Source organism: Balaenoptera physalus (assembly GCF_965194825.1).
Source record: "Balaenoptera physalus genome assembly, chromosome: 4".
NCBI classification, from domain to species: Eukaryota; Metazoa; Chordata; class Mammalia; order Artiodactyla; family Balaenopteridae; genus Balaenoptera; species Balaenoptera physalus.
This window is the reverse complement of record NC_138891.1, coordinates 78,895,728-78,916,940: the sequence shown is the minus strand read 5'-3', so window position 1 is coordinate 78,916,940 and position 21,213 is coordinate 78,895,728. Positions and strand designations below refer to the sequence as shown.

Sequence of the window (21,213 nt, the reverse complement as noted above, 5' to 3'; positions counted from 1 at the left end):
CAGTCATACTGATTTAGGCTATATTTTGTCTAGTACTCTGTTGTCTTCCCTATTGTTGTAAACCTGTGACTAAGACTTTTCGGTCCAAGAAGGAGACCTGGGACCAACAGGTCGAGACATTCCATTCTAAAAATAGAGAAACATGTTGAACTTTAACCCCAAGATTAACAAAAATATACACCCAAACAGACTGGCTTCTTGGCAGGGGCGGCATTGCCTCCCCTGTCAGGTCAACAGTTAAGGAAGCCCTCCCAAAGTAACCTGGTTCCTTCCCTTTCTAGGCCCTTTAATGGCTATTGTTGTTTTTCTCCTTTTTAGCCCTTGTTTGTTTAACGTTTTGATTGAGTTTGTGTCTTCTAGGCTCCAACAATTTGAAGTAAGGCTCATGATGGCTCAAGGAATTCAGCCCATTCCAGCAGAAAGTGGCCCAGGTCCCACAGGTCCTTGGGACAGTCAGCAAGAGACTTCTACACCTCTAGGGGCTAGGGTCTGTGGTCCCTGTCCCCTTATGCAGGAAAAAGTTTCAGAAGAAGAGACCTTCGGTCCCTTACCCCTTAAGAATAAGGGTGTAGAGTCTCTCAGGGCGGGATGAGACAGGCTGGGACCTGGGACCCTTTGCTGCAGTGCTGCAGTGCCTGCACCTGGACAAACATCTCCTCGAGCAACAAAATACAAAGAAACTATATGGCACTAAAAATAACTGCGTGCATGTGCAGTTGGGGCAAATTCTGTACCCAAAAGATACAAAGAGACCAAAAAAACCCAACTGCCACTTTTGAAGCGCTTGCAGCAAAAACAGGGTATTGGGAGCAAAAGCAGGGTACTGAGCATATGCCACAACACCACCTAAGGGGTGGGCAAACCACCTAAGCCACCGCTCCGGCAAGACCCCAGGACACACCCTACCCTCACCCCATATAAGGAACAAGCTCGCCTCCCCTCAGGGAGCCAGCCAGCAAGGGAACCTGTTACTTGTTCTCGCTTCCCCCTGTTGCCCCAATAAAGCCTTGCCCGAAAAAAAATATGATACAGGCCTAAGAACTGGCTAGACTAGACTAGAAAGCTCATAGACTAGAAAGCTCATAAATAGACCTATTAATCATTTGTTTTCAACAAAGGTACCAAAGCAATCCAAAGAGGAAAGTAAAGTCTTCTCAAGAAATGGTGCAGAGACAATTTGATATCCATATAGGGAAAAAAGTAAAACTTGACCCTTATCTTACACCACACACAAAAATTTATTGAGGTTCAGAGACTTAACTGTGAAAGCTAAAACTATATAGCTTGTGGAAGAAAACATAAGAGAATATCTTCATGACTTGGGGTTAAGCAAAGGTTTCACACACAGGACAAAGAAAATTATAACCAGAAAAAAACTGATAAATAATAGACTTGATCAAAATTTTAAATGTCTGCTAATTAAAGAACATCATGAAGAAAATGGGTAAGAAGCAAGCCACGGGGACTCCCCTTGTGGTGCAGTGGATAAGACTCCGCGCTCCCAATGCAGGGGGCCAAGGTTCGATCCCTGGTCAGGGAACTAGATCCCAAATGCATGCCGCAAATAACAGTTTGCATGCCACAACTAAGGAGCCGGTGAGCTGCAACTAAGGAGTCCACGAGCTGCAACTAAGGAGCCCACCTGCCGCAACTAAGACCCGGTGCAACCAAATAAATAAATAAATAAATATTTTAAAAAATTTCCACTTGTAATAAAAAAAAATTCAATATGTGATCTTCAATTTAAAAAAATTTAAAAAGAAAAAGAAGCAAGACACAGCATGGGAGACGATATTCACCAAACATGCCTGATAATAAATTGGCATTCAGGAAGTATAAAGAATTACTACAACTTGATAAATAGGCAAAAAACTCAATTTGACATGGAAATGACATGGACAGATACTTCACCAAAAGAATATATACAAATGTCCAAGAATCTCAAGTAAACATGTTCAACATCATTTGTCATTGGGGAGATGCAAATTGAAACCACACTGACCTACCACTACACACCCATTAAAATGGCTAAAATTTTAAAAATTGATAATACCAAATCTTAGAGAAGATGTAGAACAACTAGAACTCTCATATATTTTAGGTGAGAGTATAAACAATATAATCACTTTGGAAGAAGATCTGGCATTTCCCTGTAAAGCTAAATATATTCTTACTCTATGGCCCAGAAATTCCTCAACTAGCATTTAATGAAGACAAATGAGAACATATGTCCACACAAATACTTGTACAAGAATGTCCTTAGCAGCTTAATTCATAATACCCAAAGCATAAAAAGACCAGTTATCCATCAAAAGGAAATTATAGCACAGTCATGCAAAAGGAAAATACAGTATATTCATAAAGTGGAACACTTCTCAGCAATATAAAAGAATAAATTCTGATACATACAATAATATAAATGAATCTCAAAATATGCTGAGTGAAAGAAGTTTTCTACAAAATAACACAAATGTATGATTACATTTATAGGATATAAAACATGCAAAATTAAGCTACGGTGAAAATATAGAACATTGGTTCATCTTTGGAGGGAAGTAATGTGGTTGACTGCAAAGGGGTACTTTGTGGGTGATATCTTGATAGGGATTTGGGCAACGCATTTGACAAAACTCAATGAATGGTACACTTAGCACCTGTACATTTCATGTTTTGTAAATCTCACTTCAAAAGAAAAAGAACTATAAACAAATATTAAAATCTAGTCAATGATATGCATGCTGAAATATTTAGAGAAAAATGTACTGATGTCGACAACTTACTGTGAAATGTACAAAAAATTAAGATGAATTGGTAGATGGATAAATGGATAGATATATGATAAAGCAAATATAGTAAATATTAATAGAATCTAGATGGTGAGTATGCAGGTGTTCACTATAAAATTCTTTGAATTTTTGTTTTTATTTATTTTTTGTTTTTGTAACATCTTTATTGGAGTATAATTGCTTTACAATAGTGTGTTAGTTTCTGCTTTTTAACAAAGTGAATCAGCTATACATATACATGTACGCCCATATCTCCTCCCTCTTGCGTCTCCCCCCCACCCTCCCCATCCCACCCCTCTAGGTGGTCACAAAGCACAGAGATGATCTCCCTGTGCTATGAGGTTGCTTCCCACTAGCTATCTATTTTACATTTGCTAGTGTATATATGTCCATGCCACTCTCTCAATTCTTCCCAGCTTACCCTTCCCTCTTCCCATGTCCTCAAGTCCATTCTCTACATCTGCGTCTTTATTCCTGTCCTGCCCCTACATTCTTCAGAACCTTTTTTTTTTTTTTTAGGAGCTGGAGGAGTCAGGCTCCTGGACTTCAGACTATACTACAAAGCTATAGTAATCAAGACAGTATGGTATTGGCACAAAAACAGAAATATAGATCAATGGAACAGGATAGAAAGCCCAGAGATAAACCCATGCACATATGGTCACCTTATTTTTGATAAAGGAGGCAAGAATATACAATGGAGAAAAGACAGCCTCTTCAATAAGTGGTGCTGGGAAAACTGGACAGCTGCATGTAAAAGAATGAAATTAGAACACTCCCTAATACCATACACAAAAATAAACTCAAAATGGATTAAACACATAAATGTAAGGCCAGACACTATAAAACTCTTAGAGGAAAACCTAGGTCCAACACCTTATGACATAAATCACAGCAAGATCATTTTTGACCCACCTCCTAGAGAAATGGAAGTAAAAACAAAAATAAACAAATGGGACCTAATGAAACTTAAAGGCTTTTGCACAGCAAAGGAAACCATAAACAAGATGAAAAGACAACCCTCAGAATGGGAGAAAATATTTGCAAATGAAGCAACTGACAAAGGATTAATCTCCAAAATTTACAAACAGCTCATGCAGCTCAGTATCAAAAAAAGAAACAACCCAATCCAAAAATGGGCAGAACACCTAAATAGACATTTCTCCAAAGAAGATATACAGATTGCCAACAAACACATGAAAGGATGCTCAACATCATTGATCATTAGAGAAATGCAAATCAAAAGTACAATGAGTTATCACCTCACACCAGTCAGAATGGCCATCATCAAAAAATCTACAAACAATAAATGCTGGAGAGGGTGTGGAGGAAAGGGAGCCCTCTTGCACTGCTGGTGGGAATGTAAATTGATACAGCCACTATGGAGAACAGTATGGAGGTTCCTTAAAAAACTAAAAATAGAACTACCATACGACCCAGCAATCCCACTACTGGGCATACACCCTGAGAAAACCATAATTCAAAAAGAGTCATGTACCACAATGTTCATTGCAGTTCTATTTACAAGAGCCAGGACATGGAAGCAACCTAATGCCCACTGACAGATGAATGGATAAAGAAGATGTGGCACATATATACAATGGAATATTATTCAGCCATAAAAAGAAACAAAACTGAGTTATTTGTAGTGAGGTGAATGGACCTAGAGTCTGTCATACAGAATGAAGTAAGTCAGAAAGAGAAAAACAAATTCTGTATGCTAACACATATATATGGAATCTGAATTTTTTAGAGTTGCTGAAAAATGTTTTAACAAAATATTGGAGGAAAAAGTTGAGAATGGGAGAATAGAAGAGATTGGAAAGCCTAGATGCCAAAAACCAGGAAGCAAAAATTTTTATCAGTGCACAGTACTGCCCAGGAACTATGGGACTCTGCTGACCAATATATCTGTCAGTTTGGAAGGGTATAATCTTATAATGGAGATGAATTAATCCAGTTATCCCAGCTTGACACTAGTTAATTAAGATTATCAAACTAACTCTCCTTGTTCTGATATTCAAGCTCAATAAGCAGCCTTCTGGTGATTAAAATCTAGCTCCCCAGAGACTTTTATAGAAGGCAGAGAGAATATACTGGCCAATCAACAGGAAATTAAACTTTTTACTGTTAACTGATTAATGTGGGCATTATGATTTCTACAATAGACTTTTAAGTTTGGTTAGACTGAATTGTATACTTTAAATCTGATCAAATCTCAGTCTACCAAAAACAAAATTGATTTCTCAACTGGGAAAGCTGATTATAAGATTAAAATTAATGACTCATCTCCAATACAGAGTTCTAAGACCTTAGAATTAGAAAGGCTCTTGAGGTTATGCTGCTCATTGTCTACTTTTTTCTCATTATTCATTGTTGGGACACTACTGTCTTTCATGATTCCTTTCAAACAGAATTGGCTCCAAAAAAGCATTTTATCAGGCAGAAAAGACAGAAGGCTTATACTGCTTTCTGGAACCAATTCTATTAGAACACCCAAGTATAGATACAGCAAAGACAAATAGATCATATTCATAAGAAGTACACATTTAATTACCTGTGTGCTCTCGTTAGAAACATCTGGCAAAGAAGTCTGAGATGCTATTTCATGTTTTAGCAACGTTGCCTTATTTAGAAATTGGTTGATTTCTTCGGATTTTTCCTGGAGTTGATCTAAGGAAAAGAAAATAAAATTGAAATGATCTTTGCCTCAAGCCTGAAACTTGGTGAGTTATCTTCTAGGGATACACCATATGTTGTTTATTCTAGTTCAGTTATCTTAATTAAAATTACGATGCCAATACCAACATTTTTATAAATTGTTTAAATGCTCTCAAGGACCAAAGGACATCTCAGTAAACCTCCTTCAAAGGTAAAATAAAACAGGTCTAGGTATTTTTTTTAAGAAGTCATTTTTCCTTTCCCCCTTGAAAACGCCCTTAGTGTTTTTTATTTTATTTTCTTCACTCTCCACGTAAGCATTATAAATCCTACTGAGATTCTACAGCACAGTTTTAAACATGAACATGGTTCAATTAAGAGAACAGCATGCTCATGTAACACACTGTTCCCATGTAATGTCCCTTAAGGCTTTCTGGTTAATGTTCAGCTCTCTTCAATACAGATCTTCAATTTAATGCTTTCTAAAATCTTTCCTGTATGCCTATCTTTTAGAATTAAACTAAATCAGAGGCATGTATTACTTTAATAATAACACATTTTAAAAAAAATAAGTTTTCTTTAAACCTCCTTAAAGGAGAAAAGTTTTTAAAAAGAAATTTTCACCTATAAGAAAAGCATTCAGATCCATCTTTGGAAGTAAAGATGACTCCACGCAATTCAGTCTCCCTACCTTTGCAACTAGATCTGGCCTGAGTTTTCCACAAATTAATTCAAATCCTACTCATTTCAGTCAATGAACCCTTCAGACCACAGTCATGTTTCACATAGGGTTCTTTTTAATGCCTGACACATTACTATCAATAGTTTTTAGTACTATAATAATAATTTTATTAAGCCAGATTATAACTTCAGTCAGAGATGGGACAAATGCAACAAAGAGTTCAGAAGAGACACCTTTCTTAATCATTCTATTCATTCAATTGGTTTAAGCAAATGATGTCACTAAGAGACCCCTGAAATTTTAAAGGGATGCTAGACAAATGGGCTAGACAAATGGGCTTCAAATGTAATCAAATACTGACCTTCCAGCTGCTGAATGACCTGAGCTGAATGAGCTGCCTGTTCACTCTTATCTTGGAGAAGCTTTGAATTTTGATCCTTTAGGGCGTCACAGGCAGAGTGCAGCTCTTGTTCAGTCTTTTGAAGACTCAAAATGTGAGAGGTCTTCTCTGCCATTTCTGTTTTGTGCTTCTGCTCCAAAGCACTGTACCGGGACTGCAGTTCAGCCTGGGCTTGACCTGCCTGTTCAAGCTGTTCTAGAAGATGATGCATTTCTTCCTGCAGGTTATGGAAAGATAGCTTTCTCTCTGCCACTTCAAGTTCCATCTTTTCCATCAGAATCTTGGACTCCTGTCTTTCTGTTTCTATAGTGTTCCTTAAAGTACTCTGCTCAGCTTCTATCTGCTGTAACTGCTGGGAGAAAATCTAAGAAGAAAAGACAAAGCCTCATGAACCATAAATTCATTCTTTCATTTCAATAAGCATAGTGAAGAGCCTCTTCTAGGTGAAACCCAGGCCTAGACACTCAGGACCAAACCTACAATTGCATAAGACCCTCTGTTTTTGCTTCTTGATTCTTTTGACAGTTTCTATTCATATATATATTTATTTGTGTCATTAGCTTTTCACTTATGTGTCTCCCAATACAAAATTAGTTCAATAAGGAAAGGGACTGTGCCTGTTTTATCATCACTGTTCTCCAGCATCTAGCATAATATATGGCATACTGAGTACGTGGTACTCAATAAATACTGAATAAATGGATCCAGTCCCTGCCCTCAAGGAACTCAGAGTTTAGTGGGAGAGTCACACTTAAACAGATCATTATAATACAAAATATTAGAGGCCATGAGAGAGATATTTACAAGGTACTAAAAGGAGCAGAGAAGGGAAACTTACCATAACATCACACATATGTAACTATCTCCATAGTACCTATCTAGTAAGTAGCACAACTGGGATTTGAACCTGACTATCCAATGACAGCCAGAAAGGGGACTCAGGGTCAGGGTATGGGTTCTGTTAGAACTGGAGATATGGGAACATGTTTCTATGCAAGAAAGACAGTCCTTCTCAAGGAGAGTTGAAAATTAAGAAGAAAGGATATGACTTTCTCCAGCAGCATGCAGGACCCAGATGAACAAGCAGAGAATGTGGACCATAGCACCGATTCCACATTAGGATTTGGCTCCCTGGATGTGAAGGGGCAGGGACACAGGGACTCCAAGGGCTGGTGAAGGAGTAGTCCAAATGGTCAGTCGCAGATCTATACCAGATAAGGAAAGGAGCGAGGCCAAGAAAGAACCAACATACCAGAGCAACACATGAAAGGATCAAGGAATCTTCATGAGAATGAAAGTCAGGACAGCCTAAGAAAGGGAATGACAGGATGAGCTACAGTCAGGGAATAGGATACCTGAGTTTAAGATTTTAGAACATCAGCATCCTTAATCACCTTTAAATTTAAGGGAATATTGCATGGTGGGATTATTTCAAACCAACATAAAGTTAAACAACAAAACAAACAAAGAAGGGACAGTACATAAAGCACAAGAACCATTGAAGACAGAGAAGGGGTAAACTGACAGAAAAGAAACTCCTTAGAGGAAAATATGACATTCTAAAGAAACTAGGACCCTAGACCTAAAATCACAAAGGAAAAGAACAACAATAAAAGATGTGAAATGTAAGCCTCATGAGGGAAGGAACTGTATATATTTTGCTCATCATAGTATTACCACCACTTAAGCACAGGGAATTTGTTGAAAGAATGAATAAATGGCATCAATTCTCTGAAGGCTTCTAACAGGATTTTATACCTGCTGCCTGGCAAACTAAAGTGGAAATGAATACTCCCAAGGCAGTTAGTAGAGATCACAAGGCAGTACCTGGTTTCTCTGTTCGGCAGCAGTCAGCTCCTGTTGCAGCAGGTCCACAACCTGAGCACGGCCCAACAAGGCTTCTTCATGCTCCTCAAGCTTCCTCTGCAGCACCCTCAATTTCTGAGAAGAAAACGTTTAGACATAATGTGCTAACACATGAGCGTCATTATCTGCTTACCTTTCAAAATGTCAGGTAGACTTGTGTACTTAAGATTTTTAGATGTTGAGGATGACAGATTAAAGGGTCGGACACCAGCATGCCATGCTTCCCATCCAGCAGCAACAAAGAATCTCCAAAAATGTCTTCTTCAGAGCACCAACGACAACCAAACTGACACAAGGAAGTCCCTGAATTAGGGAGCCTTTCTAATAATTAGATATTTATTACACATATCCACTTTTAAAATTATATAGTCATGTCCTGTACCTAAATAACATAGGTACACGTATATCCCACTCACCAAAGAGAATATTCTCTATAGGCAAGAACCATTTCTCTTCTAGTTTCATGCATGGGACAGGCACTTGATAAACATTTGTTGAATGAATAAGTCAATGATACATGTATATATTAATATTCTACTTTAAAAAGTGCTATATTCTGAAACTTTATTTAGTGGTATATTCTGAAGGATTGCCTAGAACCTGGAAGAAGTTTTCACTCAAAAACAATTAAATGAATCAGCCATGAAATACCACTGGAGTGCCTTTGGGTACCACACTGCACTACATACTAAACAGAAACAGATACTTTTGAGTTAGTAGATGATAAACTTGAAAACAATGAAGCCAATTTTCAAAAATTACTCAATGAATTAAAAAAAATGAATGAGTTAATAAAAGACCTTATGGCTTCAAAATCACTGCTTTTTATCTTTAAATTTTCTGAAGTTTAAAACTGACTTCATTGTTTTTGAAGCTTTGGATCAGGTTTTCAATGCACAAAGGTAGATACAATCAGCAAACTGAAGAGAAACCAATTTCTGACTACCACATACATTTGCCAATTAAACTCAGCTTTTGAGTAGTGACAACCTGATTAGACGGGTAAGAGGCAAGGTAAGGGAAAATAAATAAGCAATATGCAACAGAAGAGAACACCAAAAAAGAAGGCAATTAATGAGCAAACCCAGACCAAGTGAAGAGCAGTGGGTAAGGGTGGAAAAGTGGCTGTGATAACTTAATTAAATGTTAACCAAAACTACAATCATTCTACTAGGTTTTAGCAACACACCTGTTGCATCTCTGTTTCCACATCTGCCTGGGTTACTAACTGAAGAAGCTCATCTTCATGAAGACGAACTTGTGTCTCAAAGCGGGCATCTTTCTCTCGGACCACCTGCTGCATGGAACTCAACTGAAGACACACACCAGAGAAACTATACAAGTTACACTCCCAGAATATCGCACAAACAAAACTCACAGACTATTCTCCAAACACAGACACTGAGAATTGATAGAAAATAGGATTTTCAGATTAAATTTTGAATGCCAAGGATGAGAATTTTGGAAGAGAGATAGGCTTTGATGCTAACTTCGGAATGAGAGAGAAAGCCTATCATCAAATTCAGATGTCAGTCTAAACATAAATTTTGAATAAAAACTGTATTTGCATGGTTAATAGAAGTGTTTAAATATACAAGAGGTATATTTTTAAAAGATCTAAGGAGATTAGAATATTAAACATACAAAGTTAGATTCCTGTTAAGCCCTAGACAATTCTTTGAATATCACACTCACGCTCAAAAAGTTTCAGTGAAATTCTCATGCCCTATAAATATAAACTTCAAACTAATGTATCTTTTACTCAAGATTCTCTACAACTGGAAATACATATCTTTCCTTCAGATCTCATTTTCAAAGAATTGCTTCTACCAAAGAACTTGGTATATTTCCATCCAAATCCACACCAACTCCCCAGACAGCTATTTTCAACTGTCATTACTTTCAGGCTTCTAGATCACCCTCATTTGTAACTGGCTCTTAACAAAATGAAATGGAAATAAATTGACTGGTTGTGAGTTGCTCGGTAGCAGTGTTTTTGTTTTGTTCATAGGTTTTGTGTGTGTGTGTAGGTGCGCGTGCGCACCTGCTTATTCATTTCCTTAAGATCTGTGGTTAAGCATGCCAAACAGCTCTTAGCGTGTCCATTTTGCACAGGTCCTTCAACTATTATTGATTTTTCAATTTGTGACACCTTGAACCAACCTTGGCTCTCCTTCTAGGTCGGAGAAAAAAAATCTTCATAATATTTTTGATTATCTGAATTCTGAAATCACTATGAATTTGAAATCCTGTGTTTCAAATGTATAGGCATTGGAGTCCTTCATGAGCCAAACACATCTACACATCCTTTCCCATAAATGTACCATATTCTCTTTCCAGAGACTTTGCTCACACCATTCCCCACAATTGGAATACCTTTCCCCACCTTGTTGAAACTATATTATCTATCCATCATAGTTTTACCTAAATCCTGAGTTTTCCATGTAACCTTCCTTGGTTGTCACATGCAAGTAACCCCTTTCACCTCTCAAAATACTTTCAGTTTGTATTGTTGCTTGTGATGCACATTCTGAATGGCTTGTATTACGATGGATCTGTTAATACACATAAATGTATTAACGGATCCATCATAGTGTGTGTGTATGTGTGTGTGTGTGTATCTTGGCTTGCCATGTTTTAAGCCACTCGGTAAAAATATTTTGTATTTCTCCATCCTACATTGTATAAAGTGTACAAAAAAGGACACAATAAAAGCTAATAGGTAAAACTAAGGATTTTAGGATATCCAGTTTTAAATGTATACACAGCAGTAGGTCATCTGTAGACAGAGAGCACCACTAATACTACAAGTTATCAATAAAGTAAACACCAAACACCCAATGGATAAGATTAGCTATTAGACAAAGGCACTTGAGGGAAAAAAGAAAAAAAAAATGTTTCTTGAGTCAAAAGCATTCTCAAAGGTAAAATACGAGTGGGTGGTCAAACTGGAAATTTAGAAAAATAGAGAGAAAGAGTTGAGGATGCCAGTCCAAACAGTCTGGTCCTGGTAGCAGAAATAACTATGAAGAAAAAAGTCACATACTGGTGCCTTTTAACATTGAATCACATAACCTATGCCACTTTCTCATTACATAATCACTAAGTAATCTTCTGACTATAATTTAACTTATCATTAAGATTTTACTATAAAGAAATAATGGACCTAATCACTTGTATTTCTTTTGGTTTATCTAACAGTCTCTTTTGAACTTAGCATAAGCTCATTCCTTCCTAAAAGACCGAATCTCTGTGTGCTATTAAAACCAAGTTTCTGGGCCTGTGGAACTAAGAAACAGTCATAAATTAAGCTCTGGTGTATTCATCAAGGTAAATAACACTTCTAATTTCTTCTACTACCACACCCTTCTAATTTCTACTGTAACATTCTAGCTACTATACTTTCATCTACTAAAGTTTTAAAAATAGACTGTCTGAATTGACTTGTCATGTAATAATCTTAAACTTTCATGATCTTTATTCTAATGATTCTGAGGTACCTTCCACCCTACCTGAGCAGCTTGCTCTGCCTGTGTCTGGCTGAGCTGGGTTTGCAAAGTGCTAATGAGTTCCTCCTTCTCTTGGAGCTGTTTCTTCATCATTAAAAATTCTTCCATCTCTGTTGAACTCTTAGCAAACTGAAGACATAGAAGAAAAAAATATTTAAGCAAAAGAATTGGCACTCTTAATTCTTGGACCTCCCTTTCTCATTTGCCCTAAATACCTACCAATATCCTTCTAATTTCTACTTAACACTGAAGGGAATTGCATGTACTGTGTTTGTTTGTTTTTTTTTAATTATCAAAATTATTTGTCAGAGGAAAACAGAAACAATAGCAGCAGTTGCTCAATTTCTCTGAATCCTCACATAGAAACAGACAGTACAACTAGATAATAAAATCAAAAACCCATGGACAATATTTACAATAAATTAGGAAGGTAGTACTACAAACCCCAAAATGTAAGTAGGTAGAGACAAGCCACCAAAAGACTCTGGTATTAGAGTCTGTACAATAGGAAGAAGGCAGCCACAGAGCAACATCTGATGGCCTTGAGAACAGGAAAACCTCCAAATAGCCAGTAAATTCTTATTGGAAAGCACAGTTGGCCAATCTTAGAACAACAGCTTAAATTGGCAGGGTTTTCCCATTCTCCAATACTGGCTGAATGCAAGGGGTCCACAGAAAAAAGGACAAAAGTGCTAGAACAATCTGGCCCAGCTGAAGTCTCAAAACTAACTCATCAGGGCTGCCTTCCAAGACACCGACTGCACCAAGAAAAGACTTCTAGGTGTGAAATAGAAATTAAACAGAATAGGGATAACAGAAATAGAAGACAAAGGGCTACACACGTGCTATACTATTCATTGTCAACTATGATATTTTCATATATCAATTCATGTGGCTATCAAGGGCTTGAAATATGCTTAATGTAAATGAGAAATTTAATTATTAATATTATTTAATTTTAATTAACTTAAGTATAAATTATTTTTCCATTAAATACAATTGTGTTTTGGTATGATTATATTTCACTTTACTTGTTGCATCACATAATATACTGAATTGTTGTACAAGTAATAAGTGTCCATGTTGCTCCTAGTGTTATAATAAACATACCAGCTATCTAGCCAGTGGCAATGGATTGATTCCATTTAAATAATTTTTTTCCTACACACCTATGTGATGTGTTTATTAGAATACTTTATGCAGAGAGCATGAATAACAGTTAATACCTATGTAAATCATAATTGGTAATTAAAATATAAATACTTATTTTTATTGAATTATTTTTCTAGTTCAAAAATAAGTATAGACACACTTTTAAGTTTAAAATAAAGGTGTACTACCGATGCATAGTTTATTCCTTTTTATTTCTAAGTAGTATTCCATTGTGTGTTTAAATATTCTCCTGTTGATAGACATGTTGTTTCTAGTTTTTGGTTTCACAAGTAAAGCTGTTATGAACATGCATATACAAGTCTTTATGTGGACATGTGCTTTCATTTCTCACAGATGTAGCTTTAAAGCTGATATGTTTTTCAAAGTCAAATTAACGATTCTAAATAATTAACCAGTTTCTAGACGTGGATGCAAATATTAAAGGAAAATGATGTTTCAGCACTCAGTTCAGTTATTAGAAAGTTTCTATATATGCATGGAACAACTTGAGTATATGAATCTATTTTCTCAATTGAAAATTTTATGAAATCTAAACACAGATGAAGTATTTCCAATGAAAATTTAGCATCCAAATTGATATATAATATAAAATACACACCAAATTTCAGACTTAGTGCAGAAAAAAGATTATAAATTTACACAAAAATAATTTTATATTAATCTTAAAAGTATACTTTTAATAAATTGAACTAAATTAAATATATTGTTAAAATTAAGTTTACCTGTTTCTTCTTTACCTTTTGTAATGTAGCTGCTAAAAAATTTAAAATTATACACATGACCCACATTATATTACTATTGAGCAAATTTGGTATAGACCAGAGTGAAGGGCAGGAAGAAGAAAGCCAGGAAGTCTCAGAAATCCACCTGCCTTATCTTTGAACACAACACAAAAACAAAAAAAGAAAAAAGTCTGTTAAATAAAAAAAGTTTTCCTGAATCAAGCCTCCTTCTAAAAGTTTAGGAAAATTAATTTCACACGAAAATAAGAAACATAAAATGATCAAGGTCAAATCCCATCCAAAGTTATTATTCAAAAAAAAAGAAAACTAAGGAGCAGGTGAGAAAAGCATACCATAGGCATGCTCAAAAACCAAATCGAGTATGGATACCAAAGGGGGAAGTGGGGATGGGATGGATTGTGAGATTGGGATTGACATATATACACTACTATGTATAAAATAGATAACTAATGAGAACCGACTGTATAGCATAGGGAGCTCTACTCAATGCTCTGTGGTGACCTAAATGGGAAGGAAATCCAAAAAAGAGGGGATATAAGTATATGTATAGCTGATTCACTTTGCTGTAGAAACTAACACTACATTGTAAAGCAACTATACTCCAATAAAAGTAATTAATTAATTTTAAAAAAATCAAAATTGCAATTTATTTCAACAGGTGTTTAAAAAATTAAGAAAATTATACAAGACATGAAAGAATAAAATTAAAAAATGAGAATTAGAAAAACTCAGAAATGAAGTGACAGAATTCAGGAAAAATTTGATTCTTCTGAATCAAAATGAATTCTGAAAATTCATTTCAGAAAAGAACACAAAACAAGAAGGAACACAAAAGTAAATAACCATAAAATAGAATGCCTTAAATAAAATAAGAAAAAAAAAGAAGAAACTTTTGAAAATGAAGAGGTAAAAAGGAACCAAAAGTGACAAAATGGAAGATAATCAAAGATGGAACATATGGATAATAGAAGTCCCCAAAGAAGAAAACAGACTAAATACTACAGCTATATAATTCAAGAAAACTCTTCTGAAATAAAAATGTGCAAAACCAAATATTGAAAAAGCATACTGGGTATCTACAAATATCAACCATGGATGACAAACACCAATGTACAGTCTAGTTACTAGACTTAGTGGGGAAAGAAGGAAGGGAGGAAAGAGAAGGAAAAGGAAGAAGGAAGGAAGGAAATTGATAGATTCATAGACAAATATTATAGAACTAATGTTATTAGTCTTATAATAATCCATTGGGCTTTAGTGATTTGTTAACTTAATGATTATGAGGTGACTTACACCCCTACCTGTGTAGCTTGCTCTGCCTGTGCCTGGCTAAGCTGGGCTTGCAAACTGCTAATTAGTTCCTCCTTCTCCTCGAGTTTATGTTTTATCTTTTCTACTTCCATCTCTTCTTCTGTAGAACTCTTGTCATGCTGAAAACGCAGGAGATAAAGTCATTTAAATAAAAGAATCTAATTTGCCCTATACAGCCATTTGATTATAGTGTTATCCAACTGATGGGAGCAAAAAATAACACCTGATGTAACAACAAGGAAGGAATCTTAGAGTTTTCCAGTTTCAGTATGGCCAAGTAGTTCCTATTAGAACCATCCTCCCTCAGATAACCACTATAAACTGGACAATATAGAAAAACAGCTATCTGAAAATGCTGGAGAGCAACCAAAAGCAGGAAGATACCAGAGGGGAGTCAATACTTGGAAGTAATGGCACCATGTTTCCCATTTTTATAGTTTTTAGTCTGAGGGCAAAACCAGTCAGTGACATACAGGAGTAAAACATAACAGAAAACTCATAGTCTCACTGCCTTGAAGAACTAGAGGACAGAATTCAGGAAAACACAGCTGCTAAGTGAGGGGCAAAGCATCATAAAAGAGACAGTGGCAGGGAGGGGGGAGGAATTCAAATATTTCAATAATCTATTTTTTTCCAAAATCTCTTCCTTCGACTGAACCAGATTCTACCTCCCATCTGAAGTCACCACCAGCCCCTACCCCACAAAATGAACCTAGTCTGCTTATTGGAACCACACAGAATAATTTTACACTTTCTTCCACATAATAGTCAAGTATCTGAGGATTGCCATCATTTCTTCAACTACGCTTTCCAGAGACTATCAAGCTCTGTCATGGGTATACAGTAGTTAAAAAGCTGCTGTGACTGATTGCTGGAACTTAGAATTCATTTAATCCAACCCTTTTATTTAACAGAGGAAGGAAATGAAGCTACACGATGCTAATTTGTTTAAGGTCTCAGAGCTTTAAAAAAAAAAAAGGCAGAGTATAAAACGGATGATTTAAAAATCTAACAACATAGCAGAGGGCAAAGTTAAAAGAAACAAAGCCACATGGGGAGAGACAGGTTGGTGCTCCCACAGCCAGGGGGAAGAAAGAATAATGAGAGGAAAAAAACAAAAAGTAAGAAAAGAAGAATCAAAATGAATACATTAGTTGAGAAGAGTAAGAGAAGCTTCTAAAATAAGCTTTGAGAAGTTAAATAAGGCTATCAATTCAGGAAAAGTAATATCTTCTGAGCATTACACCCAGGAATGAAAGACTAACCACAGTACTAGTGAGCTAACTAGTGACCCCAAAGGTTGTGCCTAGAGAATTGATTAAAATCTCATTTCCCAAAAACTAAAATCATTGTGAATAAGAATACTAGTGGGTCAAAAAATAAAACAGGGTGAAATCTAAGAAAAAATTAAAAGGTTTCTTACGTAGAGTTACATCTAAGCAAACTGGTAATGTGTACTGTGATGTGCTGGCCTCTCTGTATTCTATACCAAACTCTCCAAACAACTGAAGTTTCTTGTTCTCTAACTAGCTGGCTGAATGTGAATATTTGGGGTTTAACCATAGAGGAAAGGTAATAAGAACAAGTATTAGGACAATGCTCTATTCCTCAAAAGGCATAGGCACTTTCCTCACTCCTCTCTCCATCCCCAACCTTGAATGTTTTTGTTGGTGGCAGTCATAAACCTACAGAGCATCACTTAGAGGAGCCCAAAGTAATCTAGCTGATTAAGCCCACAATGCATGAAACTTTAATATACTATTATGTGGCCATATAAAGACAAAGAATATTCTGTATCAAGTCACTGAACTAAAGAATTTCAGAGGTGGGAGAAACCTTAGAGTTCACCTAGTTTAATCTTCTAACTAAAGATAAAACTCCTCCAAAAGCTATGTGTCTCTCCTACTTAAATGCCTCAATTTAATTTTTTTTTTCTTCCTGTTAGCCTTTCTAACTCCCTGAAAGTCTAGGTCACAACTAATATTTAATTTCCATATTTTCTGTTGGCCTTTTAGTCTGTGTTTGGCCCATAGCCCAGCTAGACTGCAAGCTCAAAAAGAAAGGACGGTACTGGGGACTTCCCTGGTGGTCCAGTGGCTAAGACACTGAGCTCACAATGCAGGGGGCCTGGGTTCAATCCCTGGTCAGGGAACTAGATCCCACATGTCACAACTAAGAGTTTGCATGCCGCAACTAAAGATCCTGCATGCCGCAAATAAAAGATCTCGCATGCCACAACGAAGATCCCATGTGCTGCAACTAAGACCCAGCACAGCCAAATAAATAAATAAATATTTTTTTTTAAAAAGGACTGCATTTAGTGCTGCATTACTTTAGCTTCATAAATTTTTGTGATTAGTGAAAATCTGCTATAATGAGAGCCTTTTTCTACTCAGAAAATGTATATTATACCCAGTCACCATACCTTGGAGAGTTGCTCCTCTGACTGAGGTTCTGTGGACAGAACAGTCCCTCCTTGTGCCTTCATCTCTTCTATGTGTTTATTCAAAGAAGTTAATTTGGCCTTAGCATGAAGTTTTAGTTTTTTAATTTTGTTATCAGCAGCTTTTCTTTCTTCCTGTCCGAGAACAATGATGGTAAATACACAAATGCTTATTCATCACTTATCCAGCATATAACAAGTTATTCTCAGTAGGCATCATCTTAGACTAGTAGGGAAATCAGATTCTCTAATAATCTAAGTGAAGAAAAAAATCAAAGTGACTGTTATGTCTTTTATCAAGTGCTTGGCAAGAAAGGACAATGGTACCTGTAGAATTTCATCCTTCTGCTGTAGTTGAGCATCCTTCTGTCCAATGATTTCTTTTAGTTCCTGCACCAACTGCTCTGTATAAGCCAGGCGCTCCAGAACATCCTCTTGTGTTCTATCATTAAACTCCATGTCAGATTCTTGGGGTAATTCCTGGTATTTAGACAAAAAGTTGCCAATTTACAAGGGAAAAGGTATCAGCTTCCAAACAGGAGTTCCTTCATTCCAACTTTATCTTATCTCTTGTCCAACTCATATCCTTACTTAAGAAATCTTTCCAAGGAGATGAGGACCCAGGGGCAGGGTATGGGTTGGAGGAAAGGAGGAGCCTTAGTTGTCAAGAATGGGGCTTGGCTTATGTAAATCTTGCAGCCTAGTGGTAAAATTCCCGGGGACTGAATGCCCTGGGCTGTGGAAGTCCTCCAGAGATGTTGCTTGGATATTATTAGAAGAGTTGTTTGGAGGGGCTGAGAGTTGTGGAAAAGGAGGGGGTGTGGAGGATGGTGGAAGGTGGAGGAGGGGGAATGGGTAGGGAGGGGGAGCAAAGTGAGCATGAGTGTACACTGTAAGGTGTCTAAGGCTGTGCAGGGATGGACAGGGACACGCTCATACTTACCTGGCAGAGGAAATAAAAATAAAAAATTTTTTAAATTTTAAAAAGAAATCTTTCCAATAATAACTACCCAATATTAGTTATTACCCAATATTATTATTAACCAATAATTATTATCATAGCCATTGCAATATATATTAAGTATTTTGTTAATGTTAACCATTTTACAAATATTATCTCATTTACAGTCTTATCATACTAATTTTACCAAAGAGAAAAATAAAGGGAAGCAAAGATCACGAAACATTTAGTGGAAGAGCTCAAAATTTAAAATTAAGAAAGTAGTTGAATAAAATTCTCTTAATCACCAGGGAATACTGCTTGTCTTTTAAGAAAGTGAAAGGACTTTTTTTGAGTCCTATGTGACCTTCAAAAAAATACAATACAAACTATAAGAGAAGTGATAGATGAATTTACAATAGCAAACAGATGGTCTGAAACCCAAAAGGTGCTCCAGTTCCACCATTTGTTGTTTCAAACTTTTCCTATGAAACAGGAATACATATCCGAGGAGTTAAAACAATCTAGCACTAAGTAAGCCCCAGGGGGACAAACGAGGACAATCTTTCTAATCTCATCCAGGACTTGATTCCCATCACTGTGTCTCATAGGCTACAAACTTACAGGAAAAGGATCATTTACAAAGTCTCAATATTTTTCTTAGGCTTCTCTTCCACCTAGCACAAGGAAGGCTGCTCACACCCTTCTATCTTAAATTCTTGTCTTCAGAAGAACACGGAACATATTTCTCATTAGTTCAATTCAGAACAGAGCTACTCACAGGTTCTAAGGAAGCCCTCATATTCTCATCAGTTTCATCTCCTGATAATTCATGCAAAACAACATTTGCTAATCCTGACAATCGGCTCAGCATTTCTGCAAGAAAAGAAAACATAAGAATCAGTCAAGAAGATACATGCTTCTCCTATGATGGTAACTATCATCTATAAGTTTAATAAGAAAACCGTGCAGGTGATATATATTAGACACAGACTACATCACGATGATGTCTTTAAAAAGGCATTTCAGTATGTACACTGTACTCAAACACTGTTCTTTTCAGTGACAACTACACAGAGATTTTAATCACCATCACTAATGTTTTAAAAATGAAATACAAATACATAATTGTTTAGTGGAAAATAATACACCTTACAGGTTATCTTTAATGCCTTTTCTTTCATCATAATTTCACTGGCAAACATGGAGTTCTAACTATTCCTTCCCCTGCCAGACTGTTATTCACTTCTAATCGGTCATATACACCCCATAATTCCACAAAATTTTTCTTTTTTATGTGCCTCATGAACCGTGTTCTTTCAGGAAGCTTTCTCAATAAACCATGTGGTTTCACTAAAATTTAAATGTAATCCTTGTTCAAAACATATAGCATTAAATGCATACATTAGAAAAAAAGGAAGAATGACTAAAATCAGTAACCTATGCTTCTTCTGCAGGAAATTGGAAAAAGAAGAGCAAATTAAAACAAATTTAAGCAGAAAAAAGAAAATTAATATTAGAGCAGAAATTAATAAAATTGAAAATAGAAAAATAGAGAAAATCAGTAAAACTAAAAGTTGATTCTTTGAAAACATGAATAAAATACATAAAGCTCAGTCAGGCTGACAAACAAAAAAAGAGAGAAGACACAAATTATCAATATCAGATATGAAAGAGGAGAGAGACATCACTACTGACCTACCATACATTAAAAGGTAATAAAGGAACACTACAAATAACTCTATACCCATAAATTCATCAACATAGGTGAAATAGGCCCATTCCTTGAAAGATAACAAGCCACCAAAACTCACTCAAGAAGAAATAGACAACCTGAATACACACACACACACACACACACACACACACACACACACACGCAAGCACACATACCCTTTCTCTCTCTGTCTTCCTTTTTCCTTCATTATTTATTTAATCATTTATTCATTCATTCAGATCAGTGTCACTTGCCAGTCCATAAACTCATTAAAAGTGAGAATATTAATGTTTTGATAGGAAAAATCAAAATAAACTGGACTGTCATAGCATTATTATAAGCAATTATGCTAAATTTTATGCTGAGTGACAAAATATTATTCGGCTTTTAAAATCCTCAGCAGGAAGAAATGTAAAAGCTATTGCACAAAATAAGCACTTGAATACAACTAGTCTCTGCTATAGTTTTCTTCCACTCAGTAACAGTGTTTAGGGCAGCCATGGTCATTAATTAAGAAATGGCAAGACCTTTGTTTCTATAACAGGTTACTTAGATAAGCAGCATGTAGCATTTGGAAAAGACGTGTGAAACAGGAAAGGAAGAGAGAACCACTAGGAGGGCAACATAGGACCATATATAACTACATATATAATTACTGAAAGGGCAACACAAAGTCATATATAAGTGCATAGGGACATAATAATCAGTCACCCATCAAGTTATGAGACTCACAACTACAGTCAGCTAAAAAGAAAACAAAACTCACCAGGACACAGACTCTAAACTTTCTTTTTAGCTCTAGACATTCAATTTTCTATAGTAATCATTAATGAAGGAAATGAACACTATAACTAAAGAGTCTTTATTAGGCACAGAAATGTGTACTAATCAAATAGTCATAATAGAACCTAACATATCAAGCAGAAGCACTTTATCTTCAGATTTTTCAGAGCCTGTTGGGAATAAGCAAAAGGAAAAACAA

The 21,213-nt window shown here is 36.1% G+C and overlaps 1 protein-coding gene across 12 annotated transcripts in view; it reads right to left on the bottom strand.

Moving 5' to 3' along the window:
• GOLGB1 (golgin B1) overlaps nt 1–21,213 on the bottom strand; it is an 86,649-nt gene that overhangs the window by 47,030 nt on the left and 18,406 nt on the right. For 4 of the 12 annotated variants that reach the window (XM_082459373.1, XM_082459372.1, XM_082459370.1 and 1 more), the window contains exons 2-10: nt 19,296–19,390; nt 17,902–18,054; nt 17,557–17,709; nt 15,122–15,250; nt 11,908–12,033; nt 9,585–9,707; nt 8,357–8,470; nt 6,491–6,893; nt 5,344–5,459 (exon numbers count right to left, since the gene is read on the bottom strand). In XM_082459373.1, coding sequence (XP_082315499.1) covers nt 5,344–5,459; nt 6,491–6,893; nt 8,357–8,470; nt 9,585–9,707; nt 11,908–12,033; nt 15,122–15,250; nt 17,557–17,709; nt 17,902–18,054; nt 19,296–19,388 — 1,410 coding nt within the window. In that variant the 5' untranslated portion in view covers nt 19,389–19,390. The remainder of the gene's footprint in view (nt 1–5,343; nt 5,460–6,490; nt 6,894–8,356; nt 8,471–9,584; nt 9,708–11,907; nt 12,034–15,121; nt 15,251–17,556; nt 17,710–17,901; nt 18,055–19,295; nt 19,391–21,213) is intronic. The other 8 variants (XM_082459375.1, XM_082459377.1, XM_082459378.1 and 5 more) reach the window with 5 other exon arrangements.